We start from the raw sequence: 15,525 nt of genomic DNA, 5'->3' as shown, positions 1-15,525 counted from the left end.
ATCATGCAGGAACCGAGAACTTGGAGCCGCTGCGATTAAAGCGGCAAGGCTGGCAGAGCTGGCTGCCACGGTGGGCCCGTCTTAAAGCGGCACGACTGGGACCGTGCAAGTGCTGATGTTAGGTCACAGCAGACACAGTGTTGGGCACATATGGACTGCACAACGCATCAGCGGTTTAAAATCACGCACGGTGGGAACATATTCTGCAGTGTTTGTACACGTATACTTTCGCAGCCACTGCAAAGTGAACGGTATTGATGTTAGATGTTAAATCAACACATTCATGTGTCATATTATATTATGCAAGAGAAAAGACTGGAGTTGATATGATGTGCCTCTGTCCCACACTGAGTTTACCTGAGCGCTAAAGCATACTGTTTTAGCTGGTTTTGCTCCGCCTAAATGGCTATGACCTACTCGTGTTCCCTGCTGAAAGCCCTAGGAATGATAGTAGAGGTTTACAATAGGCTCATATTGTGGCTGTTTTCTGCTTGACAAATGTCACAATTGCCTTTCCTCAGTTTTCTTTGTTCAAACACAGGAAAAAAAAGGGGATTGTAACTTAAAACTGGAGATATTTTAATCACCTGGCTGTAAAAATATCTCAAACCTGGGAAGACATTGCGAACTTGGGGGGGGAGGGGGGGAATACATGCCTTTCAGTCAAACGCAGACGATGCATACAGAGGTGATATTGGGGGGGACTTTGCATCAATCCTGGTTATTGTGTGCTGTCAGGGCCGGCAGTGCTTATAAGGGTGATTGATGACGAGTGTGGAGTTATGAAATACACAAGGACTGAAGAACACAAAACATGTTTCATCTGCAAGACTGTAAATGAAAATCAATACCTAATCCTGGTCACTTTTCACACATATTGAGATCTTTAAACTTACACAACCAGGTAAATAATGACACCAATTCAGTCATTTAGACTAGGGTGGAATTAAGCCATCCACAGGCTCTATCACGGCACTGCAGAACTTGGACTGGCAAACACTGTCATGAAAGAGAGTTCACCACCTTGACTGGCCTCCAGAGATCAGATCCAAGTCATCTGAACAGGCTGTAACTTCAGAGTAGGGTTTAAAAGCAATGACCGTGTGCAATATTGGAGCGAGTTGTCTTCTGGTTTGCACTTGATCCAAGGTCTTCTCACCCACACACAAACACAAAATTTTATCGAGTTACAACAGACTTTCTCCTAAACATTATAATTAAATCATGTAATTATTACAATGACAGAGTATAATCTCCAATATGTATGGGTTTATTGCACTGATAGGTAAATTGCATTGCCATGGTCAACAGTAGTAAGAAACAGACATTTGGATGTCTTTGTATTGTATCATACAGTATAATAGTTCAGAAAACACCTTCTTTATCATTGTAGTTCATTCTGATATAGTGCAGAACATTGTTATACTGAATAGTTTGTTTTCTTGTAATACAATATTTTGCAGGACAGTACAGATTCAGACCGTGGTACCATACTCTACAATGATGTCTCTGACTTTGTATGTTAGTCACGGCCCTTTGGAGGATATCACAATTCAGTGCTGTACCCCATACGAGAGCACAAAGGATATGGAGGTATGGATATCCCTCCCTGAAGCTTCCCTCAGCTGACCCATGTGACTGACCCACTGATTAAAGCCTCTCGGCCCAGTAAATGGTCCATACAACAAACAACTGATTTCCCACTTCATCAGTACAATCTGCCCAAGAGCCATGTGAAATGGAAAGCCTTATCCCTGCCATACATTTTCAGTGTATGTAACCCACACAGTGCCATATTCCAGTGCCTCTAACCCTGGTTCTGGAGAGCCCAAGTCCCATTCACATTCAAGCAAGGCAGCTAAGTATGCTAATCTTGACTTGTCAAAGCAAAAACCTGTTCTGTGCTGTGACAGAGTGCTGGGATGGGATGCAATGGCATGCAGAAACGTGGTTTGGGATCAGAGGCCCCTTGCTCTAAGTGAACATCTTGCTCAGTGCCTGGCCCAGCTGGGAGTTGATCTCCTTCTCTCTGGCCTCGATCTCTCTAAGAGCCCGCAAGGCTGATGGTGAACCGGGCTGTAGCTCCAGAACCCTTCGGAGTCCAGCCCTGGCGCTGCCCATCTCACCCAGTTCGCTGTAGGCGAGTCCCAGGCGGTACCAGGCCTTGGCACTGGCCGGGTCCAGTCCAGTGGCTCGGGAGGCATTCTCTCTGGCTTTGGAGGGCTGCCCCAGCTTGAGTTGGCACAGGGAGAGGTTGCAATGAAGCTCCGACCTCACCCGCTGGTATTCGCCCTCCCTGACTCTCTCCTTCCCTTCTCCCTCTATACTATCCTCTTTTGACTGGGCCACCTCCTCTCCCTCTCCTCGCCCCTCCCTGCCTTGGCCGTTGTCCCAGTTCTCTCCCGGGCCCCCCAGGGTGATCAGCATCCTCAGTGCCCGGCTATAGCAGTCGGCTGCCCCCCACACGTCCCCCGCCCTGAACCTTTCACTCCCCCGCTCCTTGTGACTCCTGACCCAGACCCACTTCTCGTCGGGGGCCATTTCCCAAGACGCCTTGCCGGGGGTGAAGGAGTGGAGCTGTACAATGAAGTGGCAGCACCGGGAGGGGGAGGGGGAGGAGGAGGAGGAGGAGGAGGAAGAGGGCTCCTCTGCTCCTCTGATGGCTTCCAATGTTTCCTGTTTCTCAGCCATCTCTGCTCCACTCTTCCATGTTCTTTGCTCACAGTCTCGACTCTCCTGATGAGCTGTTTTGCCCTCTTCCAGTGCTGTAACCTGCAGCTGTGTTTTAAAAGAGAGAGACAGGAAATCAGCTGATCATGAAAAAAGTGGGAAAACGTTATGATAGCTAAAATCCCTTTTGTTATTTAACTGCACTAAGCACTGTTTTAGAGGCTTTACCTGACAAAAGAAAGAAAGAAAGCTGATTAACCTAATTAAGTTATATTTTTCACGTTTGAAGAAAGAAGCAAACACTTAGTTGATTTTTTTGTTTTGATACATTTCAGGAGATCAACCCCAACAGATGTATATAGAAAGGAAATAGGACCTGTCCATGCAAAGCTGAATGCTGGGAATTTGCGTGTGTTCGATTGGGTTGTCTTCCTCACGAACCTCGGTTAATTAAACAACAATTTAATTCTTCGGATTTTGCTTTTCTGGAAGGGTGTGAATGACACTGACTGAAGTGATTAACACTTAAAACCTGGGGGGGGGGGGGGCGGAAGCTGCCCAACTCTGACAGTGATTCATCAGCACTCCACTCCACAGAAGGAAATTAAATAAATCAATTCAATCTCCTGTATCCCCCATGCTGAGTATTGGTCTTAATCAAGTGCAGAAGAGTTTTTCATTAACACAGTCTTTGTCACTACTTGATTGGATAGGAAAGACCACCTGAAATGTACAACTCAGGAAGCTCAGTGTGTAGGCTGTGTTGAATCATGGGGGGGGGGGGGGAAATAAAAAAATCTGGATTTTTACAATTAAATGTCCCTGGGTGTACTTGATGCGAGACATTGATGTTTTCAGCTTGCTTTTCAAATGACTTGGCTTAACCTCATTCTTGAATGGAGTATAGAAAAGGAGGACTATAAACAATGTAGATTGTTGCAGTTAAAAGCACTCAAGCCAGCAGCTAAGGATAAATAAACAGATTTGCTCAGTTAAGTAAATAACAGACATAAATACTAACTACACTGAATCAATGCAACAGCCTTTCTTAAGTCTAACAAATTTGATAACTTAATGAACTTCAGAAAACTGACTGTGGCCATTGAGGAATGGATTTGAAGGATTGTGATAACAGTTAAAATTACCTTAAGTATTCCAATAACAGACACATACATTTGATAAATTGTTGATTTCTGATCATCTAACCGGTCACCTGCTGCTATTTGGAACCGCAGACGACAGACCTCGGATCTGTGGTTTAACAAAGGTCAACAACGGTCTGACCAATGTGCGGTGCCTCAATATTAAACAGTTGCTGATAATTGTCAGCAGGTGAACACATTCCAGCTAATTCAATCAATCCAGGCTTAACTGGACCAAAATATTGTTTGTTCAAGGAGACGGTGATTCTGAGAGCTACAAACCCTGCAGGATGGCGGTGGCCCCTTGAGGTTGAGATCTGAAGAATAACAGACCAAGAGACAGCCGGCTGGGCACACGTGTTACAGAATGGCACAATGCTCACCTCACAGGTCTCTCCAGCTTTCATCCCTTCCAGGCAACCCTCGATGATGTCACAATGCCCTTCCCCAAGGCACACCTGCACCCACTGGTTGATGGGGACCTGGAGGACTGAGGACCGGCTGCGTGTCTGTCTGCCAAGGAGGGCGCCTTCCTGTGAGGGCACATCCGTCTCTAGGTAAGCTGGTGCCAGAGCCAGGGCAGGTAAGCTGGTGGGCGCATCAGCCTGTGGGTCAGTCTGTATCATCACCGAACACACTGAGCCTAGTTTGGGGGTTTGCTCCCCCGTCCCTTTCTCCAGCGTCCTTCTCCTCACCCCTCGGTACCCCCCCGGGCATAATGACACCCAGGAAGTAACACCACAGCCCCCCTGCATCTTCCACTGGTGCATGGTTTTCATGACATCCCTGGCAACCAATCCTGACAGAGGAGGAGGAGGATGGTTGTTACTGTAGAACTGACAGAACAGAACAACATGAGTAAGAGAGTGAGTTTAATACAGAAACTAACTCTTGTGCTCATTTTTTTTTTAAGTTTCTGACTGAAAGAATGCAACCACACGTTACTACCCGACTGAATATCAGAGTGACATTCATGCACACACACTGACTGACTATGGATACTGCACAGCATTTAAAAACTGAACAGATTGTCATACAATGATTTATTCCACAGTACAGCTCATCCGTACCAACTTCGAACAGACAGCGATTGACTGGATGTTACAGTATATTACAAGAGAAAGTGTGGTTTATCTTGATACACTGACTGTACAGACACAGAGAGAGAGATAAGCAATTAAATAAGCTTAACGAATGTCAAACCAGATCGTATTCAAAGATGTTGGTTTGTTGTCTGTGGCCGAGACGAGCAACACATTTCACTGTTTTGGTTTCTTGAAACCACTTGAACGTTATTTGTTTGACTTACACCACTAACCCTTGATCACAAACGCAACGCATTTGAGACAGTAGGTTTGTACTTGAATGTCACTATTTTCAAACATTTCTATGTAATTCACTGATAAAAGACGCTGCGCTCGCTCACCACCCCCTCCTGCGCGCCGCTCCGTCCCGCGCAGCCAAACGTCATTACGACTTCCGGTCGCCTGTCAGCGTCTTCCGGTGACGTTTTCACTAGCAACGGCAAACCTCGCTCTGGCGGTCCTTAGAAACGGCAGCGGCTGTTGCGCAGACGCAGTGACATCCAGCGGCGCACGGGCAGCGCTCGGACAGGTACAGTAGTGTCGGAACTGCAGTCGCTACTTTGTCAAATTTCCCTTCAAAAATTACAAAACAACCATCGCAAATAGACAGCAAACAACTGTTTTGTTATTTCTGAGGGAATTGAGGGAACGGAAGGCTAAAAACGGCGAACTGAAAAATAACCGGTCCAAAAAATGTATACTTGTCCTACATGCTGTATCTTATGCATTTATTTATTTGTGTGGTTTGACAATACATTTTTGGCACGTCTTTGCTAACTGTCCTACAGCCATGAAACACTAGGTGTTATTCGTGATTATATAAACATATGTATTCAATTTTCTTCAAGTACTGTAACAGGTTTACAGATGTGCTATAATTTGTTTAAATTACTACTATTCCCCTCCTTTCCAAATCTGTTTACCTCTAGCTGTACTTTCCAACCCCAGAGGCCTGTGTGGCATGCAGACTGTATTTTATTAATGCTGGTCACCGTTGTGATGACAAATGAATAGTCATATTTTTGAGAAGAGAACTCAGTTTGCACATGGCATATTGATTGGCAAATTACACGTCTTACAGCTGTGTATCTGCAACTAATAGGGCGTGGTCTAATACACATTTTTTCAAGCAAGAAATCATATATACATAGGCCTACGTTATATACACACACACAGACACACACACATTATAGATAGATATATACACACAGACACATTATATGTAGATATATACACACACACACACATTATATGTAGATATATACACACACAGAGACACATTATAGTTAGATATATAGACACACAGACACACACACACACACATTATAGATAGATATATACACACACATATGTACAGTGAGGGAAAAAAGTATTTGATCCCCTGCTGATTTTGTACGTTTGCCCACTGACAAAGAAATGATCAGTCTATAATTTTAATGGTAGGTGTATTTTAACAGAGAGACAGAAAAACACATTTCAAAAAAGTTATAAGTTGATTTGCATGTTAATGAGGGAAATAAGTATTTGATCCCCTATCAATCAGCAAGATTTCTGGCTCCCAGGTGTCTTTTATACAGCTAATGAGCTGAGATTAGGAGCACTCTCTTAAAGGGAGCGCCCCTAATCCCAGCTCGTTACCTGTATAAAAGACACCTGTCCACAGAAGCAATCAATCAATCAGATTCCAAACTCTCCACCATGGTCAAGACCAAAGAGCTGTCCAAGGATGTCAGGGACAAGATTGTAGACCTACACAAGGTTGAAATGGGCTATAAGACCATCGCCAAGCAGCTTAGTGAGAAGGTGACAACAGTTGGTGCGATTATTCGCAAATGGAAGAAACACAAAATAACTGTCAGTCTCCCTCGGTCTGGGGCTCCATGCAAGATCTCACCTCGTGGAGTTTCAATGATCATGAGAACGGTGAGGAATCAGCCCAGAACTACACAGGAGGATCTTGTTAATGATCTCAAGGCAGCTGGGACCATAGTCACCAAGAAAACAATTGGTAACACACTACGCCGTGAAGGACTGAAATCCTGCAGCGCCCGCAAGGTCCCCCTGCTCAAGAAAGCACATGTACAGGCCCGTCTGAAGTTTGCCAATGAACATCTGAATGATTCAGAGGAGAACTGGGTGAAAGTGTTGTGGTCAGATGAGACCAAAATCGAGCTCTTTAGCATCAACTCAACTCGCCGTGTTTGGAGGAATGACCCCAAGAACACCATCCCTACCGTCAAACATGGAGGTGGAAACATTATGCTTTGGGGGTGTTATTCTGCTAAGGGGACAGGACAACTGCACCGCATCAAAGGGACGATGGATGGGGCCATGTACCGTCAAATCTTGGGTGAGAACCTCCTTCCCTCAGCCAGGGCATTGAAAATGGGTCGTGGATGGGTATTCCAGCATGACTATGACCCAAAACACACAGCCAAGGCAACAATGGAGTGGGTCAAGAAGAAGCACATAAAGGTCCTGGAGTGGCCTAGTCAGTCTCCAGACCTTAATCCCATAGAAAATCTGTGGAGGGAGCTGAAGGTTCGAGTTGCCAAACGTCAGCCTCGAAACCTTAATGACTTGGAGAGGATCTGCAAAGAGGAGTGGGACAAAATCCCTCCTGAGATGTGTGCAAACCTGGTGGCCAACTACAAGAAACGTCTGACCTCTGTGATTGCCAACAAGGGTTTTGCCTCCAAGTACTAAGTCGAAGGGGTCAAATACTTATTTCCCTCATTAACTTGCAAATCAGTGTATAACTTTTTTGAAATGCGTTTTTCTGGATTTTGTTGTTGTTATTCTGTCTCTCACTGTTAAAATACACCTACCATTAAAATTATAGACTGATAATTTCTTTGTCAGTGGACAAATGTACAAAATCAGCAGGGGATCAAATACTTTTTTCCCTCACTGTACATACAGTAGTAATGTCGCTCTAGTGACATCATTGAAAGAGTGAAAATGTTGAAATGGCAATGGGCTGGACACATTGCAAAAATAATAGATCACAGATGGACAAAGGAAGCTATCGAATGGATGTCAAGAGATGAATAAAGACCTAGACAATGACCACATAGAAGAGTGGAAGATGAAATATTAATATCTGCAGCCATGACACAGAAAAGGGAAGCTATAGATCAAAGCAAGTGGAAGCACCGTGGGGAGGCATTCATGCAGCAGTGGATCAATAGATGATGAATACGATTATGTAAAATTATATATTTTTTAATGAGTGGATGATTTTTTTATTTCCAAAACTGTCAAATTATCTTATAGCTTATCAATCAACACAAACAACTGTGACTGGAAAGTACATACACATACATTCAGGGATATTAACACCAGGAATGTGTTGTTCAAACCATGTTATTGCACTTAATGTAGTTCTTTGTTGTGGGATGCAATTTTTGATTCTCTAAAATTCCTTCTCAAAATGTGACCTAGAAAGTAACGGTTCCAGCGGCAACACAACCAAAGTGTGAGGTTACATGATGTTACACATGAAAGACAACATAAGAGCCCACATTAGCAATGATCTTACCCAACACATAATCAAGCAGTCTATAAAACAGGAAGTGGCCCTTTTTAACAGCTTTTGTTATTACCAGTCTTTCAGGTAATACATCTGTAATCAGCAGGCATGGAGCAATCCATTTGTCTCGCTCAGCGGTCTCTTTTCATAGGTATTAATCGTGCCTGTTTTATAAAACATTAATAATATATTGAGAGCTGCTTGTGTTAAACCACATGCGAGAAGTCAAATAAAAAGAAAACTGCATTAAGTGCTTTGTTCAGAACAAGAAAAGTGCCTTTTTAAAATGCAAAGTGGCTGCCATGTTTCTGTGCATCAAGCTATGGAATGAAACAAACAGAGCCCGACTACAGCAAGAGATAATTTCAATTATAAAACAAAAAGCATTGGGTCAGAGAAATACAAACAAAGCCATAGAGGAAATCCCTTTTAAAAAGTCTCTTCAAGTACAGTAATTGTTTTTCTGCTGCAATGGTTAACTAGCTTGATCAGAAAAACAGAAAAGTCATCAGAGCAAGAATCAAGGAGAACATGTAAGGAGGTTCCTTTAAGGGTCCCAAGCCAAGATGGGCATCCTGGTAACCTCTCAGACTGGCATTTCAGGGATCTAGTGCCAAAGAGGGGGGGCAGGTCTAGTCACTCTGTCCCCTGCTGATCCCATCTACTCCCCCTTGGATCTCCCCCGAGGGCCCCTTGCCCTGTCCGAGAGGGCCTGGGCCGTGCTCAGGTGTCTCCAGGCATCCAGAATGAGTAGAGAGGGGATGATGATCCACAGAGCGTTCATGAAGACAAAGTAGAACCAGAAGTAGAGCGGGTGGCCCATCTCACTGTGAGAGAAGCCGTCGCGGTACTCCGTGTAGAAGTACAGCACGTCCCCGTACAGCTGGCCTGAGGACAGAGATGGAGAAAGAGGTGGGTCAGATCCCCAGCTCAGACCTGCAGGGGCTCATTTCCTAGCATCCTGTTGCATTGTTACACCTGTGAGATTCTAGAAGCAATACTTGCTTGAAAAGCCAAGACAGGCTCACGTTAACCTGTCCGACACACAGGCAGACAGACAAGAGCACGTTAGTCAATCCTAGCTTCACATACCCAAGAATATTGTTGTGGATGGGTGCTTTGCACTAAATACATCTGACAGTCAGTCAATAACACACTTTTAAACAAGAGAGACAGTTAACATAATAGTCACTGGCCGAACCAGAAAACCTGACTACATGTGGTCACCTGAACTGAAGGTGGGACACAAATTCAAATTCAGGAGTACAATAGTGCTCTTGAACCCAGGATCCTAGAGAACCCCCAACCTTTCAGGCTTTTAAAAAAAGTCTGCGATCAGACGATGAAGAGTGTGCCGATTCAAAATGAATGACAATAATTAGTTCCACTGAATAAAGGACTAGGGACTAGACCCCTGCAGTACAGAAAGTGGGAGGGACTCTCCCAGTCTTACCCAGAGAGACAACAAGCTGGAGGACAAAGCGGTAGGGCTTGTTGTAGAGGAAAGCCAGGACCGTCCACACACTGAGAGGACCCCAGGCCCAGGCGGTGATGGTCTCCATACACACTGTGAAGTTGTCCGCTCTGCAGGCAGAGGGGGAGGACATGAGGTGCACTGGGGTTCATTGCTTGGTGTAAAAAATTCTGCTTGGTGTAAAACATTTAATGCACCACTGCACTGTAAACCTGCACATATACACACACGTCTCCCTTTTTAACTCTCCAAAGTCCAGGAGCCATGACAGACCAGGCAGTGGGATCTACTGTTATGAACAGAGAAGGTACATCATGACACAAAGGGAGCACTATCCAATCCAGGAAAGACAACACAACAAGGTAATTAGATCCTTATGTTCTCCTCAGTCACAGATTCCAGTTTCATGTTTACAATGTAGGATTTAAGGCAAAGGAAAAGGGTAAAATCCCAAGTGTTAAATTTGATACTAATTCAGCAGTTGGGACAACAGAGATTATATACATAAACAAACTTGAAGAAACTTCAGAAATTACTTTTTCATGACCCACCAAGCTAATGTGTCCATAAGACATACAGGAAAAAAGTGTGTGTAAATATATGCACACAAAACAAAACATAACTTACATGACATATCTGCTGTCTCCTTTTGAATATTCTTTCCCTGTACAAACAATAAAATAAACATGCTTCAACTACAATCAGGGCATCAGCTTTTTGCATTCAATTTAGGTCATTAATTCACAGAGGTGGTAGTCTATCCACCCTTATTGAAATGATACTTGTGTCTGTCTGTTTCCCCCAGCTGTGTGGAACTGCAGGGACCAGGCATTTCACCCACCTAACTAACATGCATCTGGCCCAGGCTGAGTGAACATGTCTGACAGGTCGGCAGTACCAGAAAGACCAATGTATTTATGGTGGGCTGCCAGTCACATTAGCCAAGCATTCACAACTTTGTTTAAAGCAGGGGGCTCCAGCTCTGGTCCCAAGGAAGAATATAATCAGTTTTCTTATTCGAACTGCCCTTCTTGAGCATTGAATGACCCATTGACCCATGTTCCCACTTATTTAAAAGTGTGAAGTAAAAGCACTTGTAAATCCTACTGCACTACAGCTCTCAAGGGAGAGGAGATTGCATTATCAGTAGATATGAATATACCCACAGAGCTGGGAGAGGAAGGACTGGTCAGAGGGGATGACGTGGTAATACAGGCTAAACCAGCCCTCAATCACCCAGTGGATGAAGCCGCACACTGCAAACCAGCACAGTGCCAGTCTCCGCCCGCTGCCCAGACAGCTGCTCCGGCCCGTCCACAGCCAGGTGCCCGCCAGCAGAATCCCCGACACGGAGAACAGAAATGCGAGAATCTCCGGCATTGAGCGGTCATTAGCCCGGTAGCCTGGGATGGATAGCTCCCGTGGCCAGTAAGGGTGTGCTGGTGCCTCCTTCTCCATGATCCAAGAGCTGAGGGAGATTGGGAGACACTTTTAATTAAAGAAGGTAGAAAACACACACATGCGCACACACACACGCAGTCTCTCTATCTCTCTCTCACACACACACCACTATGAAGTTTTTCATTTCTACACATGTGTTCTGTCAGTATCATACAAACTCCAGTTCACTGATGTTTATCTACATGTACTAGGGAAAAGGGCTAATGCTGGAGCTATACAACTCAGGAACTTTGGTCATATGGTCAATTTAACGTATTCACCTTGAAGCTTGCAGTTTATAGGTTCATATACCATTACTGGATATGGACCTATACATTGATGTAACTTTATTTCCCTATTTTATAGACTGTTTATGTACAAAGTTAAAAGTTAAATTTGCTACAGCAATAGCACCACAATGATACTCTTACAAATGGTTTAAATATTATTATAATTAACAACAGAAACATGATCTACTAACATGCAAGCTTCAACATAATAACATTGATAACTAGATGAGCCAAGTCGTTTCATATCAGTTTTTTTTAACCTTCCAACAAGCTGACAAGTTGACAATCTGTAAATGGAAATAAGAGAAGAGCTTCCCTTATTGCAAAAGGCTGTATCTTTCTCCTTAGGCTTCAATACATAGGTCTGTCGCATTTTTAAAAAGCATTAAAGGTATTCAGGTGTGATGTATAAAACCTATAGTTTTCTTACCTTGTGGGAAATGTGGTATTCTTTCAAACTGCAGCTTTCTTTGCTTAAGACATGCGATTATAATGTAATTTGCTTCCTTTTCAAAATAGTTGGCTAAACGTGCACGTATTTAGCTAATATAAGTGATCCCAACATGTACAGAACAGTTGTTAGATTTAATTCATGTAACATTTGTGTTGCACGACTCTCGTTTCAATGCGTCCAGCGCTTCTGTCAAAAGTCTCCCTCAGCAGAACACGGGGTCCTGCCTCTTACCCACACGCCGCACAACTGTCCAATCAAACAGCAGTGTGGACAGGACGGACACGCCTCTGCACCAGTCATATCCGCCACAGCGTTGAGTTACACCTCAGTCGACCAATCAGTGTAGTTGCAGTGGTGACATGTCCTTCCCCCCTGTAAGCCGAAAAAGGGGCCGGACTTTAAATCATATCGGCCAATTAAAACGCAGAGGCCAGGAGCTGCGGTTCACGCGAGGCCCGTCCGATCTCCGGATTGGCTGAGCGGCTCGGAACACACCTGCGCCCTGCAGCTGTGGGCACGGATTGGCTGCAATGTGGTGACGTCGTATTTTCAGAGGAAGGCGCAATTCAGTTGCGCAATGCAGCACTGCACTTACGTGCCTGGAACTTTATTTTACTATTTTATATACTTTACTAGTTACTGTCAAATCGGTCAGCGTTAAATCGTTTTGTTTTGTTTGTTTGTTGTTGGACTTCTATTTAAATAATCAAATATAACAACATTATTTAAGAGTATATTTTTAATTGTAAATTGACAGGGGTATTTTATTGTAAATACATTAAAATACATCTCTGCAGGGTTTCCCTTAAATAAACAATTATCTAGAAATACCCAACTGAGCCTGCAAGGGTAAAATAGCCTACATATGTGTTTATGAAAATGTAACCTATTTTATTAATTCAAATAATATTGCATACAATATGCTCAAATGGTATGATGCACTATTACATCTGTTGATATTTTACAGATCATGTGAAGACCAGGTTCCCTCACGCCACCGAAGACAGCATGACGGGATGCAAGGACATTAAACAAAAACAACAACAAAATTACATTTCACATTTTGGATTATGCTTAAAATGTGTTGATGTATATGTTCCGGTAATTTTGCAACAGTATTAATGAAATTATTAATTTCATATTGTTTGGTCTGTGATCATTTAAATTTACAAAAAACATGTTATCTGGTAAAGATGTGCATATGTGTACTGTCTATTAATCTACAATAGCAGGTTAAATATCCGCTTTTATTTGTGCATAATAACTGTGCAAAATATGAATCTTCAAATGTGAACACGAGAAAAGTTCCCCGTGTCTGGTTAAAAACAGGAAATGTGCGTCTCGACACTGAGATCAGAGGAAATATATTGTCTGTTTGGGAGTCGATGTTGCAATTTCTAAAAAATGTTTGTAAACTTTCTTCTCTTCGGGATTTGCTAATATTCGTCATAGTATTCTTAAAAAAAAACCCGCTATTTTATTTATGAAACACCTGAAATTGTTTGTTCATGGCCAAAAACATTGATGGAAATTATGATAACTTTGAGCTGCTTCATTGAGGAGTTTGTCAAAACACATTTCCAAATATTATCGCTAACTGTCGGGAGTGGCGGATCTGAAACGTGGAAAACTTCAACCTTCATCTCCTTCTTCAAACTGCTTTTGCAATGCAATAACCTTGACTGTAGCTGCTTCTGATATGGTAATTCCGTCATCTGAGCCAACTGCACTTGTACTTGACCTACGTCTTAACTGCATGTTGTACTTCATTTTATTTCACACGAATCGGTATTCATCTTGAATATTGCAGTTGTTTTCAATGTTTCCACTTATCGTAATATGCTTTTGGCACGTGTAAGTCGCGCTGGGTATGTCCATAAAAACATTTTTTTGCCTTGGTTTTGCATAATCTGTGTGCAATGTTGTGTAGCCCAGATACCGCATTACAACAAACGTGTTTAGTGCGGTGTTACAATTGATCACACAACCGAAATATATGATTTTATTTACCTCGGTGGGACGAAGTCCAAACCAATCTGATTGCAGTTTGAAATTTTTACCTCCAGAAGAGGCAGAAGAGGGCAACGCAAATAAAGCATCCCAAAGTCCGTTATCTTAGCGCAGGCGGTGCTTGTTAGAAAGTCAAAGTTTTAGATTTGTCCAGAGGTCACTTTTTTGTGATTTGAACCAGATGCAGATATGGTATGTAGGATATTTTTAAAACAGTGCTTACGTTTGATTGGGTAAGATCGACGGTATGCACTTTAAAACTTTAAAAATAATATGTATGCGTTTTGTCTTTATGCATCCATTTATTACATATAATTGTGTGACTCAGAACCGCACGTTTTGTGTTCCTGGGACTGGTTAAAACCCTGAACGCCGTGACATTGGAAAGATTTACAAAGCCGTCCAAAAAGGAAAAATGCATTTCAGATGGGCTTTCAGAAACTTGTGTTTTTATTGAAAATATTGTATTACATAGTGTAACATTAATACTTAACTTTAATACTACTAATAACAACAACAACAACAATAATTAATACACATTTCCTAGAATTTGTTAAACTGAACAGAATTTGTTAAAGTAATAGTGGCATTAAGATACAATAGTGCTAGAATGGTTTCATGATGGGGATTTATTTCTGGAACTGGGAATAGACCCCCAAACTGGGGACCCACATGCCACAATGTCGTATTTGTAAGTGCATTGTGAGCGTTCCAAGGCTGATTTTCTTTATTTTAGAAGAATGTCCCCAAAATAATGTTACGTCCTATTGATAGTATTAAGGGTCCCCTTTAAACTTACAGTAATGTTATGCTGGGGCAGTGTTTGTGGAATAGGTTTGTGGAACTGTTTGTGGAACTGAGAATAGGCACCCAAAGTGGTTTACCCCATGTCACAATTTAGTGTCTTATATTGAAAAGTTAGCGTTCAGAGGGTGGTTTTCAAATATTTAAAAGAAAGTCCCCAAAACCAGTCCTGCTCCCTTTCGTAGTAGAAAGGGTCCCCTTCTAAAGTACGGTAGTTTTGTGAAACTGGGAATAGACACCCAAACATGTGTCCCCCATGCCTAAACGTAGTGTCTTACATTGGAATGTGAGTGTTCCGAGGCTGGCTTTATATTAATTAAAAGAAAGTCCCCAGAACCATTTTAGGTCCTTCGGATAGTAGAAAGGATCCCCTTTAAACCTAGACTAGTGTCATACTGGGGAGCTATTTGTGGGACTGGGAATAGAGAGCCAAACTAGTGTCCCCAATGCTACAAGTTTGTGTCTTAGATTGCATTAGGGGTCCTCTGCCTCTACTTGTACAAGGTAGTTTCAAGTAACATACCCCTGAAAGTATGCAGAAGACCCCCCTGGCCACAAATTAGATGAGGAGAAGGTTCTTGTGAAGCAGAAAAGACTGTGAAGAGCTGTATTGAACTGAAATGT

General features: G+C 42.9%; 2 protein-coding genes across 3 annotated transcripts; both read right to left on the bottom strand.

Annotated features, from left to right (window-relative positions):
- Nucleotides 1–1,249: 1,249 nt before the first annotated feature.
- fkbpl (FKBP prolyl isomerase like) lies at nt 1,250–5,316 on the bottom strand. 2 transcript variants are annotated; one of them, XM_066709967.1, is made up of 3 exons: nt 5,239–5,316; nt 4,196–4,611; nt 1,250–2,778 (listed from the first exon to the last, which is right to left on the bottom strand). In XM_066709967.1, the coding sequence occupies exons 2-3, from the start codon at nt 4,589–4,591 to the stop codon at nt 1,975–1,977; spliced, it is 1,200 nt and encodes a 399-aa protein (XP_066566064.1). In that variant the 5' UTR covers nt 4,592–4,611; nt 5,239–5,316; the 3' UTR covers nt 1,250–1,974. The 2 variants fall into 2 exon arrangements, with proteins under 2 accessions (XP_066566064.1, XP_066566063.1); XM_066709966.1 differs by having other exon boundaries at nt 4,196–4,648; nt 5,239–5,310.
- A 3,461-nt stretch (nt 5,317–8,777) lies between these two features.
- ebp (EBP cholestenol delta-isomerase) lies at nt 8,778–12,324 on the bottom strand. Its single transcript, XM_066709965.1, has 5 exons — nt 12,064–12,324; nt 11,070–11,371; nt 10,531–10,567; nt 9,883–10,013; nt 8,778–9,317 (listed from the first exon to the last, which is right to left on the bottom strand). The coding sequence occupies exons 2-5, from the start codon at nt 11,359–11,361 to the stop codon at nt 9,091–9,093; spliced, it is 687 nt and encodes a 228-aa protein (XP_066566062.1). The 5' UTR covers nt 11,362–11,371; nt 12,064–12,324; the 3' UTR covers nt 8,778–9,090.
- Between the last annotated feature and the right edge of the window lie 3,201 nt (nt 12,325–15,525).

Source organism: Amia ocellicauda, chromosome 7, assembly GCF_036373705.1.
Source record: "Amia ocellicauda isolate fAmiCal2 chromosome 7, fAmiCal2.hap1, whole genome shotgun sequence".
Taxonomy (NCBI): domain Eukaryota; kingdom Metazoa; phylum Chordata; class Actinopteri; order Amiiformes; family Amiidae; genus Amia; species Amia ocellicauda.
This window is presented reverse-complemented; position numbering and strand designations above follow the sequence as displayed.

Coding starts and splice junctions, on each gene's coding strand:
- ebp (XM_066709965.1), bottom strand. CDS start 11,361: ATGGAGAAGGAGGCACCAGCACACCCTTACTGGCCACGGGAGCTATCC. Junction 10,568..11,069: donor GTCCTTCCTCTCCCAGCTCT/GTGGGTATATTC, acceptor TTGTTTGTACAG/GGAAAGAATATTCAAAAGGA. Junction 9,318..9,882: donor CCAGCTTGTTGTCTCTCTGG/GTAAGACTGGGA, acceptor CTCTGTCCTCAG/GCCAGCTGTACGGGGACGTG.
- fkbpl (XM_066709966.1), bottom strand. CDS start 5,283: ATGACGTTTGGCTGCGCGGGACGGAGCGGCGCGCAGGAGGGGGTG. Junction 4,649..5,238: donor GCGGCGCGCAGGAGGGGGTG/GTGAGCGAGCGC, acceptor CTGTTCTGTCAG/TTCTACAGTAACAACCATCC. Junction 2,779..4,195: donor AAGCTGGAGAGACCTGTGAG/GTGAGCATTGTG, acceptor TTTAAAACACAG/CTGCAGGTTACAGCACTGGA.